Source organism: Petaurus breviceps, unplaced genomic scaffold (genome assembly GCF_028583685.1).
Source record: "Petaurus breviceps papuanus isolate PSGF00001 unplaced genomic scaffold, PetGlider_PUasm1.0 184, whole genome shotgun sequence".
In the NCBI taxonomy this organism is placed as follows: Eukaryota; Metazoa; Chordata; class Mammalia; order Diprotodontia; family Petauridae; genus Petaurus; species Petaurus breviceps.
The window spans coordinates 11,804,006-11,823,952 of NW_027185793.1; the positions used below are offsets into that span (position 1 = coordinate 11,804,006).

A 19,947-nucleotide genomic window follows, 5' to 3' on the forward strand; every position below is an offset into this window, starting at 1 on the left:
GGCCTAGAGATAGGGTAATCACAAAATTTTTGAAGAATGAAAAAGAAAAGTAAGAGTTATTGAAAGAGTTTTATAAAATAATACATAAAAGGAAACAGAAGAACTATAAACAAGGACAGCTTTGGAGTTTACATGTTGAATTTATTATATGTTTTCAAAGAAAGGTAGGCCTTACATAATATTTTCATTCTCACAGCCCTCTTTTTCTGCTGTGTGTTTGGAAATACCCAGCTGATTTGATGTCTAAGTTCAGAATTTTCAAAAGATAAATTAACACTTCACACACATGCATCAAATGCTGCAAGAAGGCTTAGGTTGAGAAAAGGCTATCAGACTTGTCAATGAAGAGATGATAGATAAATTTGGAGGGAGCAGTTTGAGTTGAATGGTAAGGTTGGAAGCCATTTTGCAGAGTGTTGAGAGGTAAGTGAGAGAAGTGGAGTCAGTGTGTGTAGATGGCTTTTTCTAGGAATTTGATCATAAAAGAGAAAAGAGATATAAGACCTAACTTGAAGGGATGCCAAGTTCTAGTGAGAGTCTTTTCACAATGGAGGAGACTTAGGCATGTTTGTAGACAAAAGGAAGGAAGATAGGGAGCTCCAAAGGTTAGAAAGAGAAGGGGAAGGGTTGTGGGATCAATCAAGTATATGTGTAGAGTGATTGACTTCTTAATGGGGGATAGAAGGAAGGGGTTTTGAGATGTGAAAAAGAAGGAGCTCATTGAAAATTATCTCTGTTTTCTCAGTAATGTATGACATGAGATCCTTAGTTCAGAGGGAAGAAGGAGGAAATGATGTGAGATACCTGAGTAAAAAAAAAAAAAAGTGTAGAATAGCTGGGTGGGGATGGGAAAGTGAGATAAAGTATCTGGGGGCTTTTTGTTGTTGTTCATTTGTTTTAGTTGTGTCTCTTTGTGACCCCATTTAGGGTTTTCTAAGCCAAGATACTGGAGTAGTTTGCTATTTCCTTTTCCAACCCATTTTAAAGATGAGGAAACTGAGGCAAACAGGGGGAGTAGTAAAAGCACCATCTTGCTAAAATGAGAGCCATTGAGGTCACATGAAATAATTTATAGTGGATTCAGTAAGTTCAGCTGAATGATTTCCTCCAGTTTCAGTCAGCAACGATCTTACTATGAGTGAATGAGGCACATGATTGGAGTGATCCAACTTTGGTGTTTAACAAAGTAAGAACATTGATAGGGGGGCGGGGGAAGAGGCAAGAATTCAAGAGTAGTGGACAGTGGACGGGTGAAATGGTGAAACCAAGTAGTATAGGGAAATGATTCTTTCCCTCTAAATTTTTTTTTGTTTTTATGATACTCACAAAATTCAGGATTCTTTCTGTAATATCATACGCCTCTTCCCAAAATCTGAGTTTAAGAGAAGTTCCTGAATCTCCTCTCTGTATTTCACTATTCATTCTAATTTTATCCTTTAAGGAAATTTCAAATTATTTTCTTCCCAGGACGTAGAAGAATCTTGCTCATTTTAGTTTTAATACTGGATGCTCATAAAAGTCGGTGCGCTTATAAATTTTACTGGCCTTAGCCTTAGATTGTAAGATGTGGTTGGAACTATCTGTAAATGTCTTCCAATGAAAATTTTTGGTTTTTTTAGGCCAGCTATATTGCAATATTATATGTATAGTATTATTATTTCATGCCCTGTGTCAAACAAAATATGGCTCCTATAAATCAGATAGTGAAATACTTTCTGGGCAGCAGAATTGAAATCCATATGAAGAGAGAATTCCATATGCCTTTACATGCCATTTGTAGAACTCTTTCTATTATACCGAATAACCTAAACAATTAAAGTTCTAAAGTAAAATAGTTGCACCAAAGGTGTTAAGGAAAGCCTAGGATCAACATCTGTTCCCTTTCTACTAATAATGTAAACTACCTTTCCTTCTTTTGGGGTCCAGGATATCGGATGTCAGCTCCTCAGAAGTGTCCTGAAGAAATTTATAAAATAATGCTGAGGTGTTGGGACTACAAACCTGAAAACCGCCCCAAGTTCATCGAACTCCAGAAGGAGCTAGCTGCCATCAAGAAAAAAGTGACATAGGGATAAAGTCATGCCAGACACCACCTACAGGACTCTGTTTCCCAGCAAAGTAATATTTTTCCCTCATATGAAATGAATTTATACTACATTATCTGCAATAGTCTAGAGTTCCTTTTTTTAAATTAATTGGATTTTTTAATGTGCCCATTTGAAAATGTCCTAGGCATATGTATGGAAAAAAATGGACTGTTCTGCCAAGTGCGGCTTAGCTAATCACAGCTCTTCTGCTGTACCTGGCCATCATCCATAGAAAAGCACAGCCTATAAACACAAGGGACCATGGATCCTATCTGTTTGACATGGATTAACTACTATTAATATTGCTCAGTTCATAGTTTGTTCAGTTCAGTTTGCTGCCTTAAGTCACAGAGACCTAATACATTGGTGCTATAATTGTAATTGGTGGTGCCAATTTGGCAGACACATTCCAGCATAACCTTGATTATCTCATGACTGAGGCAAAATTATATTTTTAAAATATCTTCCCAGGCTCCTATTCTCTTACTAGCTGGCATCACTTCAGTTGACAAGGTTTGAAAATGCTAAAATTTCTTCTTTTAAAAATAACATACTACTACATTTTGCATTTGAAAATATTTGGACTTTTTTTTTTAATAGTACAGTGACCAACACATTTGGATCATGATACACCCATTTTATCAGTAAGGTTGCGATTTTCCTTATTCCCTATCACCCTGTCTCTCTTTGGACAGATCATCAGAAACCTTTGCATATTGTTTCCTTTAAGAGCTTACGCCAGAGTTTTATCGACTGTTTTTGAATGAATCCATGAAGAGCTGCTATCAATAGGAGGAATGTCTATAAAGGAGAGTGACCTAAAATAAAGCATTCTAGTAGTAGTGATGAAAGTGGTGAATGAAAGGAAATAGAAAATTGGTTTCTTATTAGGGCCAGTACCTTTCTAACTTTTTTCATACCTGATCCTTTTCAGTGTCACAGTCTAAGCTTTTATAAAGGGGCCACAAAAATGTGTCAGTACCTCAGATTTCATAGAGTCAGCAATAAGTTCATTTCTAAAGAAACCACAAAACACATGTCCACAAAAATTGCAGATTATTTTCTTTTTAGTCTAGTCATCCTTGATAGAAGCATCCCAGAATTTAGTTCCAGTCAGCCAACTCCAGCTGTTGGGATTCCATCATTTTAGTCCTCATATGGATATACAGACACGAGTGCATACACACATGAGTATACACAGAGAGAGGCAGCTGAGGAGCACAGTACAGGTTCAGAGGCTACATACAACAAACTGATATTCTGAAGAAAAAAGCTCTTGTGAGCATGGTCTCTTCTGCCCCATGCCATGATCACTGGTCACACTAACAGCTAGAAATTAGCTGACAGGTAGAAGACCATGTTTCTGAGACACTCAGTGCAGAATTAAGATTGAGTCTCAGTGATTCCTTTGCCTCTAGGTAATCCAGCTAGTTACAGCTCATTTGATTTAGAGTTACCTAGATGACCTCAGCTGCTCCTCATGATTTGTGAGGGTGGGAGGATGTGTGTGCGTGTGTGTGCGCATGTGTGTGTATGTGTGTGTGTGTGTGTATTATGAGGGGTGGCAAATGGCACTAATTGTGGTCTGGAGTAAATGTTGATGTGGTAAACCTTTAAAAATACACATATCTATTCCTTGTGATGTTGCTTTTTTTTTTTTAGATAGGCTTAAATTCTAGGTATTTGGCTCTACTTCAATTTTAAAAAGGATAACAGATTTCCCCTGCCCTTGCAACTGTTTGGTGCCTGTTATTGCACAAGAACCAAGCACAGAAATTTAAAGAATGAAAGAAATGAATAGAAAACGCCCTCTATTTATCTCTCTAGTCTTATAAAAAATTATCTTTTACACATATTGATTACTACATTTAAGCTACAGTGAAAACATAATTTATTCTTAATGATTTATGATGGGGCATATGAAGGAAATGTGCTTTTAATCAGTTTTTCTTTTCAGTTCAATCAATTGATCTTCAAAATCAATTGATGCTAAAAAAAAAAAAAATTTGAGCATTTTGTTACTATCACATATGCCTGTGCTAGGCAATGTACAGGAATATACAAATAAAGAAATACACCAGCAGTGATTTTAGGATCCCAGAATTTAGAGTCAGGAGGCATCTTATAGATCAAGTCCAGCCCCCTCATTTTATGGATGAAAAAACAGACTCTGTGAAGTGATTTATCACAGGTCCCTCAAGTGGAAGAACCATGCTTTGTGTCCAAGTCCTCTGTTTCTTCTCCCATTTATCTCAATCAGAGGTTCTTTCCTCATTCTTTGATGTAGTATATGGCATGTAGGTAGTATAGAGTATGGTAGCTTTCACAAAGGCAGACTGGGTGGCATTTTCTCTTACTGGTCATAATTCCCAAAAAGAATTTTTTCTCTTATAATATCTTTTTTTCTGTGAAAGAGAAAACACGCTGTCATTATTTAGCAAATCTTAATGATAATCCCTTAGCTAGGAGATAGATTGTTTTGGTTTTAATTTTGTGAGCAGCATTAGAAATATAATCCTTAAATACTGGTATAAAAACGTGAAAGTTTTATCAATTTTTTTCTCATCTAGGCTGTTAAAATTTGCAATTCACAGCCTGACTCTATTTAAATTAAAAAGACTTTTCAGGACTTGAGAAAGCTTTCAATATTTAGATTCCATTTTGCTCTTCATCCTAAAGCAGACGGTGGTTCAATTCAAGACCAATAACTTTTGTGGAGACTTTCAGAATTAAATCACTTGTATAGAATGTAAAATTTAATCTGGACATATACATTTTTTTTTAATTTAAGCTAACCACTTTTGTGCCACAGATTTCATTGTATTTGAGACATAAGTTATTCTTTCTTTCACTGATAACTTTTGGAATTATGTGCTTTAAAAAGCTAATTCATACCAAAAGCATGATTATAAAATCTCTTCTTAGTTTGCAAAGTTTATGGAAGAGGGAGTCTGCAGAAGACCACAAAACACTATGATTTATTTGTGCAATGAGAAAAACAAAGTTTTAGCATTAAAGAGCCCAAGTTAGCATTGCAATCTGCTTTTCCATTCTTGATGTTTGTAATTGCCAAATCAAGAGCTTTGTGCTATTACTGGATTAACTAAGGGTTGGATATAAACATTTTTTGTACAGGTCTCTATATAATTCCTTGGATGTATTCCTAATTACTGGATGTACAGCAAAATTAAGTGTTCTCTGAATTGCATCCTCTCAGATATCTTGAAAGAGTTTTTTATTGAAAACTAAATAACCTGTAATTTATCAGCCAAAGAATTCCTAGAGTGACAAATACTGAGAGCATGCAAAAAATAAAATAAAATGGATTAGGAATTCTGTGTAGTCAATGGTTATAGCTCCAAAGGAATATATTCCTTTTGGTTCATAGGGCATGGAGAGAAGCAATTACTGGGTTTTATTTGAACTTTCAAAATCAAAGACTTTTTGTCAACTCTCCCAGAATTCCTCTAATGAAGATCTCATTCATTTGCTTTTAGTAAATTCACCAAAATCAATTATTTGGTGAAAATCCCTAGGTTAGGTAAGACATTTCCCAACTTTATAACAGTTTCACAACAGGTATAACAATATTAGAATTCCCTGTAGCCTTTGAGCTGAAAGGGAAATGTTGCATTTTGTATGGTCTGAATTTTACAATTTAAAAGTAAATATTATCCATTTGGAAGAGCTAAAACAAAGTGTTTAGAAATTTGCTTTAAAACATAAGATCTTTTTTCTGTGAAACTTAAGCTGCGTTTCAATCTTACAGAATAGTTTTATCTGTAGTTTTGGCTAACACCAGTAATATTATGTGTCACCAAGTTCTTACTTAAGGACACTGTTGTAAGGCTGTATATCAAAATAAAAAGAAAAGATAGTTCATGCCTCTCCAAGGACCTGATAACTGGATGGGTGCGAAAGAAATAACAAGGAAACGATTCATTTCCAGATCACATATCATTCTTATTTCTAGTGTAGCTCACCTATTTAACATTAGTTCTTGTGAATTTTCAGATGTTGTAAGTGTGTTACTAAGATTTTTGTGTGAACTACATTCCCATCACAATAAGATTAATTGAATATATTTCAGGAAAAGTACTGTTTCCCATTTCACATATACACCTCGCCTCCGCACTAATTTAAATATTTCTTACAAATAGTTGATATCAGGAGCAAGTAGTGTCTGGATCATGGAAGTGCAGGTTGTAACTGTTTTGAGGTCATAGCCCTCGTGTAGAGCATAATATGTTGTGAGACAGGACAACAAAGGAGAAGGAGCTAAAATAGATATTTCCATAATGCTATCATGTTAATAATCGAAGTGAGACGTTTTCAATATACAAATGGATTTCTATTATATACTTTTGACTAAGTATGAAAGTTTGCTATTCAAATAAAGTTGTCACTTCTTTTATTATCAAGTACATTTTGCTAAAACATACCAGAGGTGTTTTATTTAACAGTCTAATTTTCTTTCTTTTCCTCAATTTTAGTTAGTTTAATCTAGTCTATAAATATTAGATTCTTTGGGGAACTAAAATAATTTATGTCTTTCTGCAAAGGATATGTTCAAAAACTTCCCAAGAGTCTCCTTGAAGGAAATATTGGTAAAAAATAATGAGAATTTCATGTTTCTTCATAAAACAAAAACAATGTAACTAGAGACAATTATAACCTTAAAAGTATTCCAAATATACATCATAGGCCTAGATCAGCTAAAGGGAATGTTTTGTTCCCTTGAAAACTGTTACCTAATGCAAAGATTAAGTATTCTATAATATATTTGTAGTCATTTTAAACCACACAGAAGTAATAGGCTCAGTTGGCAGCATTTCTACTGAATAAAAGGAGTAAAAAAGGAAATCATTTTCTACAAAGGTAAAAAAGGGGAAGAAGCAGTTTTGTTTCATTCCAAGATGATATAGCCCTGCAGGTACCATGATAAATTTAAAGGAACCAAAAATAGAGAAAGTATCAGTAGAAAGTCACAGGGAAGCAGTACCATTGACCACTGGGACCAAAGGAAGCAAAATAGGTCACCTGCCACCATGTGGCCATCAGCTGGAGGACTTTTGTCTGTGACTGGAATAATATTATGGTGTCCATATCTCAAAAATAATGTTAATGCTAAAATCCATGAGATCATTTTCATAGTGTAATTACAATATCATGGGTCTTCCAGTAGAGATCCAGTCCTGTCATTCCCAGCTTTAAGGTATTCTCCTGCATCTTCATATCATATCAGCATTATGGGGTCCCAAAGACCCCCTGTTCATTTATAGGAACCCCTCTTAACACCAGTCAGCTATTGTTAGCTAATTCATATTCAAACTTAGATCTTACTCCATCATACCCTGCTCTCAAAAAACACAATGTCAACCAGATGGGCTGCCCAGCCAGCAAACAAGATAATAGCATTATGTAGTTCTCTATGGTAGTAATGTTTGCAGCAGAAACTTAGAAGCATCTTAAAGACTGTCATGATGCAGCAAGAAAGAGAAAAACTGATGAAAAAGGAAATTTATGTAGAAATGAAGAGTAATGACCAAACTTAGAGAAATGACAAAAAATCTAAATATTCAGTCAATAAATGCAGTGATTAAATAGAAATAAAAAAGATCTCAGGAGAGTTGTTTGGAGGAGTCTCCCATTTTGAATTATTCTCTCTTGTTTCTCTTGTCTCCATTATCTACAGAAAGACCCCAAACCTTGGTGGGTTTATCCTTTTCATTTCTTATTTCTTAAAAATTTCCATTTTATGGTATTGCTGATTTTTAAAAGAAGGCATTAGACTCATTCAGATCTGATTTTCTTTCTGCTTTCCATAAGATTTTGAGATAAGATATTTAATCTATTGAATTGGAATTATCTCATCTTTCTTTATTTCTTTTTAACTATAAGGCTCCCTACTTTAATTTATAGTTTAGTCCTATTCACCTGCAAAAAAAAAAATTACCCTTAAATAGGAAACATTTGAAAAAAAAGAAACTAGAATTGCTGGGTAGCTCAACAGAATGCTTGAGGGGCAGATTATTTTTGGTCATACATATATTGTGAAGGATCTATGATAATGAGGATCACAACACATATCTGATTTATCAATTCTAGGCAGTTACCTGAAGCATAGAGAGGTTAAAGGACTTGCCCAGGGTCATACAGCCAATTAGGGTCAAAGGTAGAATTGTAACTTGTCTCCCAGATTCTAAGCTCAGCCCTCTGTCTGTTAGGCTAAGGTTCATAATGTTCATCTTTGGTTCATAATGAACTTAAGAAAACTTTCAGGTATTTTTAACTGTCCCTGATAAGGAATCAACCCTGATTTGATGTTTAAAAAAAAACTTGTAGAAGCCAAAGTATTGAGATACATAATCTGAGACCAGATTTTACTTCAGGAGTCTTCTTTGCACACATAGAACTCAAACCAAATTCTGAGAGCCATGGAAGAATTCAAGATTTGCATTCTAAGTGTCTCTAATCAGATTTGTTCTACAAGTGTTATGTGATGAAGTTACATATAATGACTTTAAGTTTACAATAATGGCATTGATGCAATAAAGGATACTATATGGAAAATCTGCTATGTAAGAGGTACTGTGCTAGGTTTTGATTTCCCTGGTTTGTTTCTCTGGCTTTTGTCTTGAGCTTTGGTAATGATATTTCTCTTTCAACAATTCATTATTAACATCTCCTGACATATTGAACAAGAAGGGCTAATCTTAAAACAGTGCCTATTGTGAAGTTTTTTTTCTGTTTCTCAGAAGACCCTTTTCTGACTGGCAGCTGCCAATCCATCAATTTATCAATCTCTGTTTTCCCAGTACTCAGTATACTGCCATGCATACAATAGGCACTTAAATGTTTGTTCAATCAAATTAAATTATTGTGTATCAAGCATCAGTTATGAGCAAGGTCCAATGCTAATTGCAGTGGAGGGCACCAAAGAATAAGAGACCCAGTCCCTGGGATTTAAACTCAAGGAATTTAAAATCTAATTGACTAAATAGGACATAAACACAAAGAGATATAAACATACAAGATAGTATAATAAGTACAAAATGAATGAGAAAGCAGAGATCACCTTGGATTAGGGGGTATGAGAAGTTCTCAGTTGTGTTTCCTTTGGCCAGAAGGCTAGTCAGGAGTAGGTTGTGAAATGACTAAAATTGTAAATCACTAAAGATAAAATAATTGCCTTAAACTGTTATACAAGATTTATTCTGAGTGCCACATGCCTTTCCTACTCAGTATTTTCAATGGTGTTTTCATCTTTTTTCCTAGCTACCTCTCCTGGTTTAGTAAATGTCTAATGCATCTATGTGGTAAATCATTTTGCAGAACTGTGAAGGCTTACCTGTGACTTCAGGAATGCTAGCAGCACACATAAAGCTTTAACCACAAAGCAAGCAGACTTACTTAGAATTGTAAATTAAGAAGTATCACTTTGAAATATTACTTATTTAAAATACCATGAGGGAGTTCTCCAAACCAAATAATCTTGGTCCCCAAAGAAGAAAAATGTCATAAATTGCAACTAAAAGTGACAAATGTATCTTTTCATCCAAAGTAGTTTCAAGATAGGAAAACTGGAAAACCAGGCCTTGTATAATCTGATAGCAGAGGAAGATGGAAGTGAGGGGAGATGAGAGGTGGAAGAAGGGAATGGAGGGCAGCTTCAAGTCTCATGACAGACAGCCAAAATAGCTGCTTTCCAAGTGAAAGCATTATGACAAAAATTGGACCATTGTCCAGTCAAGTCATCTAAGCCTTGTTTTCAAGATATATGTAAAAGAATCATCAAGGGGCGGCCAGGTAGCACAGCGGGTGAGAGCACCGGCTCCAGTGTTGAGAAGACCTGGAGATCAAATCCTGGGCTCAGACACTCATCACCACACCCAGAAATAACTGGCCGTGTAACCTTGAGCAAGTTACTTAACCCCGATTGCTTTAAAAAAAAAAAAAAGAATCATCAAAAGGGAATGATGTTGAACAACACATAAATGTGGAAATAAACTATACAAAGAATTCATAATTCAAATGGCTAGGCATTAGGATAATATGTTACATTAGTATTGTCTGTTTTTATAAGAGAAAGCTATTCAAGGCCCTAAACCATTAATTGGTAGTATTTTTCACAAAGTATTCATGTCCTCAAGAGCTCCATTTTTGAGTCCTCTGAAAAATCTTTTTAAAAGAAAAAATAATTCTCTGTGCACAGTCATAAAGAAGTCATTGATGTAAACTCAAACACCTATAGCTACCTAGCCAAGGGCAGGAGAACAAGAGATTTTATTTTGAGCCTGCAGTTTCCATGAGCCGTTGTAATAAGATCTCCCTGGCTATGTGTGCCAGCACTACAAACTAATCCTTGGATGGAGATGGGAGTGGGAAAGTAGAAGAACATTGATTGGGAACTTAATTTTCTAAATAATGTTATGAATCCAGTGTAAACCTACCTGTCTGGTGTTAAGAAATCTCATGCTGTTGTTTGAAATGGTTGTTGGTAAGGTGCCCTGAGCCATCTCATATAACTGTAACTATTTTCCTCATAATACCATTCCCTGGACTCAGAATAACATTCAGTGAAGTCCTGTTCCTCTGTGGTTCTAATTACTTTGCGACAAGGACAGCCAAAAGACCATTTTCAGCAGAATTTTTTTGTTTTCTGTAACTACACCCAGGATGTCAAATGATTCGCATCCTTAGTATGCTGAAAATAAACATCTTTGTACATTAATATTATACAGTGAGCTGTAACAAAATCTTCACACTTGTACTTCCTATTAAAATGATCATTTCTGTTAGATTTAGTTGGCAATATGCATTAACTACATCAGATGATTGTAAATCAAAGCAGAGACATGAGGTTGAACGGTCAGAAACAGAAGGTGCAGTTTCAGATTCAGTAGTGATAATAAGCTTCCCTTTAGTCACAGTTGAGTGAACCCCATGCAAAAAATGTGGTTGTCCCAGTCCCACTGATTTACTGAAATATTATAGGAATCCAATAATCAAAAGCATATTTTAAATATTTCCATTTATCTGTATTTGATGCAAGCTATTGAGGGTTAATATGAAAATAAGTGATCATAAAATTAGATGATATGATTATAACATGGAGGTTTGGGTTTTGATGGGGGGGATGGCAATAGGTTTTACAGGGGCTCTGAGGACCAGAGTCCCTGCTCTGCAGTCTGGAATGAATTTGGTAGGCCCAAGCAATCTTGAAGTCAGGATTGTAAAAGTTTATTGTTATGCTGTATAGCAGGCAGGGGTTCTTAGGGAACCTGCAAACTTAAAGAAGTCACAGCTATACTTTTAAGGAGTCAAGACAGTAAATCAGGTGTCAGTTATGCTAACTAGGTGAGTAAGGGTGGGATTAGGGAGGAGTTAAGGAGTGGTCACTGCTTAAAGGAACACGAACTTTTAATATCAACTGTACAGGCATATTGCCCATAATTCACTGAGACCCAAGGGAGGGCTACCTGGAGGTGTGGTTTTAGGCTTGAAATGATACAAAATCAGCTAGCAGTCAAGGCTGACTGAGAAGTGCCTAGTCTGCCGCCCACCAGTGTCATGTTTGACAAGATGGATGTTGGGAACCAAAGCTAAACAGAGAATCATTATGTGTATAATTGGCTAAGGGGTTAACCTATAGATAGTGCATTGAAGGATTCATAGATGCAGCTGGCATTATACTAAGGGGAGGTAACATTTGCCTAAGCTAAAATGTTTATAGATGGTTTAGTGAAGGATTCATAGGTGTAGCTTGTTATTGTTCTAAGCAGAGATAAACAGTTCATAAGTTGTTGCTGGACAGAGTGCTGGCAGGGGGAAGGGGCAGAGTTAATGCTCTGAGGCTGGGAGGGGCAGGGGGAATGTGATTTTTACAGACTGGTTTTACAAATTGATTTTACAAACTGATATTACAAACATAAATCCCAAGCACCTCATCATTCCCCCTTTAAACAGATGGCACCCCAAATCATTTGGGGACAAGGGGTGATGGTCTCAGCTTTCCGAAATGCTTCTCACTGAGGAGGGGTGTAGAGCTGTCCCTGCCTCAGAGAGTTCCATTGTTCAAGGGGCTGGGTCTGTAGCCAGTGTCCAGAACCTGGCCAATGTCAGGTCCAGGGGCTGATGGGTCATGTTTTCGAACAGTGGTTGGTATTCAGCCTGAGATGTCATCTGCAAGCATAGGGTGCTGAGCCTAGAAGAAACAAATGTAGCAAACATATTAAACAAACAAGGGCCAAAAAGGAGTAAGAGGAAATTGACCAGAAGTGGGGCAGAATGGGCTAGTATAATCCATTACTCAAACTACTTCACTTTCCTTTATATTTCTACATACTGCATAAACAAGATACCTCATAAGTTATTATTCTTTTACTAACACAACTGTACTGCCTTTAACAAAAGAGGTTCCTGACGAAACTCACAGCCAATTAGTAGACAGACATCCTTGTTTCACAAAGCTTGTTTATCCTCCGATTATGTTCACTCTGGAGGAGACACTTCAGAAATTGAATCTTTTACATGTACATTCAGTTACAAATGTTAACTTTTGCCTCTATAATGGAATAACTACAAATTCAGATCAAAACAGCAAGATCTCTTCTGCTTTACAACTCATTACATTAATTTAGCAATAAATTTATCTTGCAAATGAAAGTTTTAGTAGGCCTTTTAAAATCACACTAGAGATTTAAAAAATATCTTCCAAAAGTATTTTCCCCTTCTTTCAAAACAGTTTCAAGATTCATAAATTATCGCTAAACGCTTATGAAGAAAGTTAATTGAAAACTTTTTAAATGATGTTAAGCAGTTTGCATAACTTTCTGTACATGTTCTAATTCTAGATGAAAATAATATTAAATTTCCCAGTAAGCTAACACGAAAGAGCTCACATCTTTTACTACTTTCTCTGATCATAGAAACCTGCTATAGAAGGAAAAAACAGGGACATGTGACATTCCAAATATGCCAGGAGAAAACATCCTTGGCTCTATTTAAATTCAGGTAAAGTCACAGACATCCAACCATGCAGTATCTGTTCCACCTCAAAGCTAGACTCAGGAATAGGTGGGAAACATACCTTTTCAAAGGAACCCCATGGGTAAACTGAGCCAGGAGGCATCCCATCCCAGAAAGAGGCTAAGATTGTCCCTTCATCGTTTACCAAATGTAGATTTCCACCTGTCCACAGTACAAGATCACATTCCCTCTGAGTAGCTTGTGGCATTTTCTCTCAGATACTGATCTAATGCAGACAACTATACCCAAATTCAAACTCAAAACAAAATTTCGTTATGATCCCAAGTGCCTTTTACCTCAAACAACAAGCTTCACCAATCACAGCTTAGAGCCAGTTATAATTATTTCTTTTCTCTTGGAGCTGCAAAGAGCAATAAAGATTTATCAGGTCTCATAAGTGTAAGGAATTCCATTTACCACCTTTCCTTCTCAAATATAAATTTATCCTTGCATAAGAGCCAATTTATAGTAACACCTTCTAATCTTTTGCACCTTCTTAGCAAGTTAGGATCATTTAAAAACTACATGACTAAAGCAAGTTCCTTTCCCAGGCTGAATGATCTTGCCTAATAGAGGTAGTTTCTAGGGGATTTGGCAGTTTTACATCATCATACATGCAGGAGGACTGTTCTGAATGGGCAGAACTAGTCAGAATAAAATTTTCATCCAGTCTCCTCCTTTCCACATATAGTAATCAATTAATAAGTTTTAGTAGCTCATTTAGTAGCCCAAATAACTTAGTTAACAATCTTATAAGTTTAAACAATCTTAACTGAAACTTCCTTTTAAACAAAGACAGACTTGGAAGCTTATGATTTCCCAAATTACAATACTCCAAGACTCTAAGAGGAACTGCTTCTCATACAACATAGATAATACAACTGTTTACTAGTAACAGTATCATAAACAATTATCATTTTCTTAAATTTGAACTTTGAAATAAAAACCAATGAATTACCAATCTGGTGACCTTAAAACTGCCGATCAGTTTTTGAAGTTACACAGAACTAAAATTTTCTTGGTGCCACACAAACAATCAACTTATCACTAGAAATCAATTACATTCTGGAATCTCACATAGATGGTGAATGTGGTGATCCATAAACCTTTGAATTAACATAAATACATCCTTAGATGAAACAAGCTTGAAAACCACATCCCTATATTTTTCCTTTTTTTTTCCAGGTTCCTCATTTGCTTAACAAGAATTCTACAAAATGCCTTTCCAATTCACCTTGTACAGAGAGAATCATTCATTTCATCATTGGTAATGTGGAAACTATAACTTTAAATCACTGTATATTTCCAGAATAGCCAAAAAGTTAAATGAACAATCAGCTATCACAGTAAATATCAGCAGTATTATTACTACCTCTTTGTATCCCAAATATAAAATCTTAAACTCATCAGATTTTATAACATAAAAAATCCAATTCACATGAAATAAACATTATAAGATAGGGCTAGCAGAACTGATAAAGTAACATAGCTGGTTTTACACAACTTTTTCTCCATCTTTTATTTTCAACAAAATTCAGCTTGAAAACTGCTTTATCTAACACAATTTCTGGCTCACAATGGTCATTCAATTTTTTTTTTTAAGCAATCGGGGTTAAGTAACTTGCTCAGCGTTACACATCCAGTTATTTCTGGGTGTGGTGCTAAGTATCTGAGCCCAGATTTGATCCCCAGGTCATCCCGACACTGGAGCTGGTGCTCTTACTCGCTGAGCCACCTGCCTGCCCATGGTCACTCAATTTTTACAGTATAAGAGGATTTTACATTTTAGAGATACCATAATAACACAATGACATTAATTGCATTTCCAATTCATCACATACAAAAATTATTGATAGAAAATTAGGCTTACAAATTACAGAGGCTTTTCTCCTCTCCCCACAGTTGCAGAGCCTGGTTGTGGACCCAGGGGTTTGAAAGGAGAGAGAGGGTCATCTGCATGCCTAGAGGTGTGGGCTTCAGGGTACCCAGGGGCCCAGGGCTGTTGCCAGTTGGGCCCTCGATATAGCTGTTATGCCTCCCCCCCCCTCTTTTTTTTCTCAAGTGGGCAAGGGTAACTCAAATTCCCTATTATTCTTCAGCACCCTATTTTCTTTTTTTATCTAGGATGAGAGACTTTGATAAAATTTGTAAAATGTTTTCAGCTGATTTAAAGTTTACTCCAATAAACATCATTTATGTGCCCACTCCTTAAAAAACTTCTTTGAAAAGTGATAGCTTTGGGGTGGCTAGGTAGCTCAGTGAGTAAAGTGCCAGCCCCGGAGTCAGGAGGACCCAAGTTCGATTCTGGCCTCAGACCCTTAATACCCACACAAACAAACTAGCTATGTAACCTTGGGCAAGTTACTTAACCCCAATTGCCCTCCAAAAGGCACAAAAAAAAGTGATAGCTTTGACTTCTCCAGCAATAGTGATTTTTGAGGAGTGGTGCCTTACTTCCTTATCTTACTACTAGAGAACCCCCAAAAAACCCTCACTTTTCTTATCAAATCTTAGAAAATATTCCAATTTGCCTGAATGCCAAATAGTAAAATGAATTCTGACTTATCTTTAGCATCAAATTAGGAGTGACACTTTTTGCTTTTCACATAAATTCAATTGACTTACAGTTTCATTCTAATACACAGATTTTTTTTCCTAATAAGTGAGACCAGAAATGCTTGTTTATATGCCCCTTTGATACGAGGGGAAAATTCCCTTATTATTTCTTATCCCCTTCTCCTCACTCCACTTGGCCAGAGTGTAATGAAGAGGAGATTTTCACATTTTTAAAGGTCTTAAACCTTCCGTTCACACGTTTCGGTAACAAATAACTTTCAGCTCTCTTAACTTCCTGCCCATGCTCCTTCTTTGCTACATGTTGAAACTTTCTTGCTTTTCCTACTGTTACTCACCCTTCTTTGGACTTTGATTAAAGCCCCTGTAAAACCACACAAACCTTATTTCTTTCTAATTCTGACCTGATACTTTTCCTACACTCTTAAACTTGTATTTACCATCATATAACCTAAACAAGACAATATTTTATTCTCTCTCTCCCCCTCCAGGCTGTATTCAGCAGCAGGGGAAAGGAGGAGGAGGGAAAGAAATAACAGCATTCCAAAGAAAGTCCGTCAGTCCAGCCGCAGTTTAAACCTTACAGGGTGTCACTCATTCTCATTCACACAGCCACACAAAGACAGAACAGAGAGAAACTGACAGGATGGTTCCAAAAGCTCACAGAGGATTACCAGAATTCCTCAGCACAAATCACATATTTGCTTGGCCTCCAGATAGATGCTAATGGAGGCCAAGTAAGATTTGCTTTAAGATAACCTAGCCGCAGATCCCCAAGTATAGGGGAAAACTGACCCATCCTTTCTTCTTGAGGTCTTGAAGACTGAGTTTTTTCCAGTTGTCCAAAAGACATCCCAGGGCTGAGTCTCAGGGTATGGAGGGAGAATGACCCATCCTTTCTCCTGCCCTTAAGCCAAAGAGTCCCTGTAGTCCCCGCTTCAGCTCCGGCATCCCAGAGAGAAGCTCCACCTATGAATTAGGTGCTACACAAGTGTTCCCAAGACAGAGCATCCTCCATCCAGAGGGAAGTATGCCAGTGTCTAAGATAGACCCACCCCAGTCTGGCCAAGACAGGAACCCACATCCCAAGCAAGCCTTCCTAGGTGCTTGAGGGGCAAGAACCCGACTTACAGGGAGAGAGGGAGGAGGTCAAAGGAGCTTACCATGACTCCAAGAAAGCTTGAGACCTCAGACTTTACTCCTAGCTGGCTCACCAAAATGATGGGGGGGATGGCAATAGGTTTTACAGGGGCTCTGAGGACCAGAGTCCCTGCTCTGCAGTCTGGAATGAATTCGGTAGGCCCAAGCAATCTTGAAGTCAGGATTGTAAAAGTTTATTGTTATGCTGTATAGCAGGCAGGGGTTCTTAGGGAACCTGCAAGTTTATTGTTATGCTGTACAGCGGGCAAGAGTTCTTAAGGAATCTGCAAACTTAAAGAAGTCACAGCTATACTTTTAAGGAGTCAAGACAGTAAATCAGGTGTCAGTTATGCTAACTAGGTGAGTAAGGGTGGATTAAGGAGGAGTTAAGGAGTGGTCACTGCTTAAAGGAACATGAACTTTTAATATCAACTGTGCAGGCATATTGCCCATAATTCACTGAGACCCAAGGGAGGGCTACCTGGAGGTGTGGTTTTAGGCTTGAAATGACACTAAATCAGCTAGCAATCAAGGCCAACTGAGAAGTGCCTAGTCTGCCACACACCAGTGTCTTGTTTGACAAGATGGATGTTGGGAACCAAGGCTAAACAGAGAATCATTATGTGTTTAATTGGCTAAGGGGTTAACCTATAGATAGTGCATTGAAGGATTCATAGATGCAGCTGGCATTATACTAAGGGGAGGTAACATTTGCCTAAGCTAAAATGTTTATAGATGGTTTAGTGAAGGATTCATAGGTGTAGCTTGTTATTGTTCTAAGCAGAAATAAACAGTTCATGAGTTGTTGCTGGACAGAGTGCTGGCAGGGGGAAGGGGCAGAGTTAATGCTCTGAGGCTAGGGTGGTGGGGGGGAATGTGATTTTTACAGACTGGTTTTACAAATTGATTTTACAAACTGATATTACAAACATAGATCCCAAGCACCCCATCAGTTTGGTTCTGAAAATCTACTCCAATAAAGCCAGAGTTAGAAAATAGATATGTATTTTGAAGACCCTAAGCCACATTTGAATTTAGTTAAGTCCACTTAACTAACTATAAAATGAAGTATAAAAGTACAAAATGTAGCCAGGCCATTCAAGTTATTAATGTGCCACTCCCATTGGTAAAGAGGTGGTCCATGACAGACTCACTAATAATGGGTATGGAAGAAGGATTTTTCTGTTCTGTTTTATTTACTTATTTCTCTGTAGAAGATAGAAGGCCTGAGGTATATAGTGTCAGCATATGTTCCATCTGCCTGTGTCTACCACCAGCCTTGAGGATAGCAAGTGCTTTTAAATGTAGCTAGAAGTTACATGTGTTTTTCTCCACTTTGTGACAAAAGTATGTTCCCATGAGCTCAAGGGCAGGTAAAGCACCTTTAATGCTTTTTGTTGTTGTTTAAAAATAATATATTTGTGAAACATAATATAGAACACTGGAAATGGGTGCTTCTTCCAGCAAGTGTGAAAAGACAATGTCTTTTTAGTCTCATTTGGCTCTTTAAAAACAGTATAAAAATGAATGATACTTAAGGATGTAAAGCAGTCGTTAGTTATCCTTTATCATTGTAACACAGATCTGTATTTATCACTTATTTATTTGTCAGTTTTTACATTCATAAGAAATACTGTGTGAATTTCAGCTGAAATGGCACTTTTACTTTCCTGATTTTCCCTCTTTAAAATGGGAGTTCATTGCTTTTGTAAAGTATCATTTCTTAGTAGTCTTTTTTTCTCTTCAAATGGACCAATCACCACTAATGGGTCTACAGATCCTTTTGTTGTATTCTTATAATAAATGTAAACTATTTGTAGCAAACTGCATCTTGTACCATTTAATCTTTATACTGTGATTTTATTTCTCTCAACTTTTCTGCATAAAAATGTATTAAGGAAAAGAAAAGGGAAGGGAAATTCCTGCAGTAACATCTCAAGTCCACTAAAAAATTAACTTTCCGTTTACTATAATTAAGTTTATGAGTTCTGATGAGGACGTATTTGCTGCTTGTAAATCTAATCATTGCTTCCTCTGTTTAAAAATGAGGAGTAAAATGGAATTCATGTCCCATTTCTTGTGGGAATCAGCCATTTACCAGAGTATTGTTTCATAACAGGATCAGTTTGGACTTAGATTCAAAATGAGCACCAAAAAACAAAGCAAAACAGTGGAAAAGGCTAATATGTCTAAGATCACTGAAGATCTGCCAACCTAAAGCCATTACTGTCTCTTACACAGAGCTAACTAGTAATATGGGCAGGAAAGAGCTTGACATCCATGTACCCTCCAGTCAGCAAATCAATAACCTTTTTAACACTACCTTGTGTTGGTTATCCAGATTTTCTGGTAGATAGTACATTTTTACCTTTCAGATGACATCCTAGATTGGGGTGGGAAAACTGCAGCCTCAAGGCCATGTGTGGCCTTGTAAATCCTTGGGTTCAGACTTTTGACTGAGTCTAAGTTTTACAGAACATATGCTTTTATTAAAGGGATTTGCTCAGTTAAGTTTGGATTCAGTCAGAGGGCTGCACTTGAGGACCCAGAGGGCCCCATGTGTCCTCAAGGCTGCAGGTTCCCCATCTCTATCCTAGACAGTGATCATTCTCATACTGCTTCCTCTACCCTCTTTCTCTTCCGCACATTAAACCTGTCAATCAGTGTGGCCTTTCAGCAACACTTGGCCCCTCCTGTTCACCCAAACTCATATACAAATCATCTATATAACCTTTCTGACTCTACCTTACTTTTCAGGACATTGAGTTGGAACACCTCAGTTCTCTGTTGTTCCTAATTGCCTGTCTGGGGCTGCTTCCTTATATTCATCAGGTTTGACCCCTGGCACGGCATCTCAAACAATTAAAGTCATTTGTTTAAGACTATGTATACCAACAGTGAACAAGAAAATGTCTGCTTTCTTACAGAAATAAATTTCCATCCCCCCCCAATTCAGATCAACATTATTTTTTAAATACCCATTAGGTGGCTATCCTAATATCAGCTCCCTTTCAGTCTGACTGAATTCATAAAACCCTGATAATCTCATGGGAAAGAACAATTATTAGTATAAGAGAAAGTACAATGATCTTCATAAATAGATAAACTGATTTGT

At 36.8% G+C, this 19,947-nt stretch overlaps 1 protein-coding gene across 9 annotated transcripts in view; it reads left to right on the forward strand.

Moving 5' to 3' along the window:
• FER (FER tyrosine kinase) overlaps nt 1-18,656 on the forward strand; it is a 288,611-nt gene extending 269,955 nt beyond the window's left edge. For all 9 annotated transcript variants that reach the window (XM_069088134.1, XM_069088138.1, XM_069088142.1 and 6 more), the window contains one exon: nt 1,927-18,656. In XM_069088134.1, coding sequence (XP_068944235.1) covers nt 1,927-2,069 — 143 coding nt within the window. In that variant the 3' untranslated portion in view covers nt 2,070-18,656. The remainder of the gene's footprint in view (nt 1-1,926) is intronic.
• Nucleotides 18,657-19,947: the final 1,291 nt, after the last annotated feature.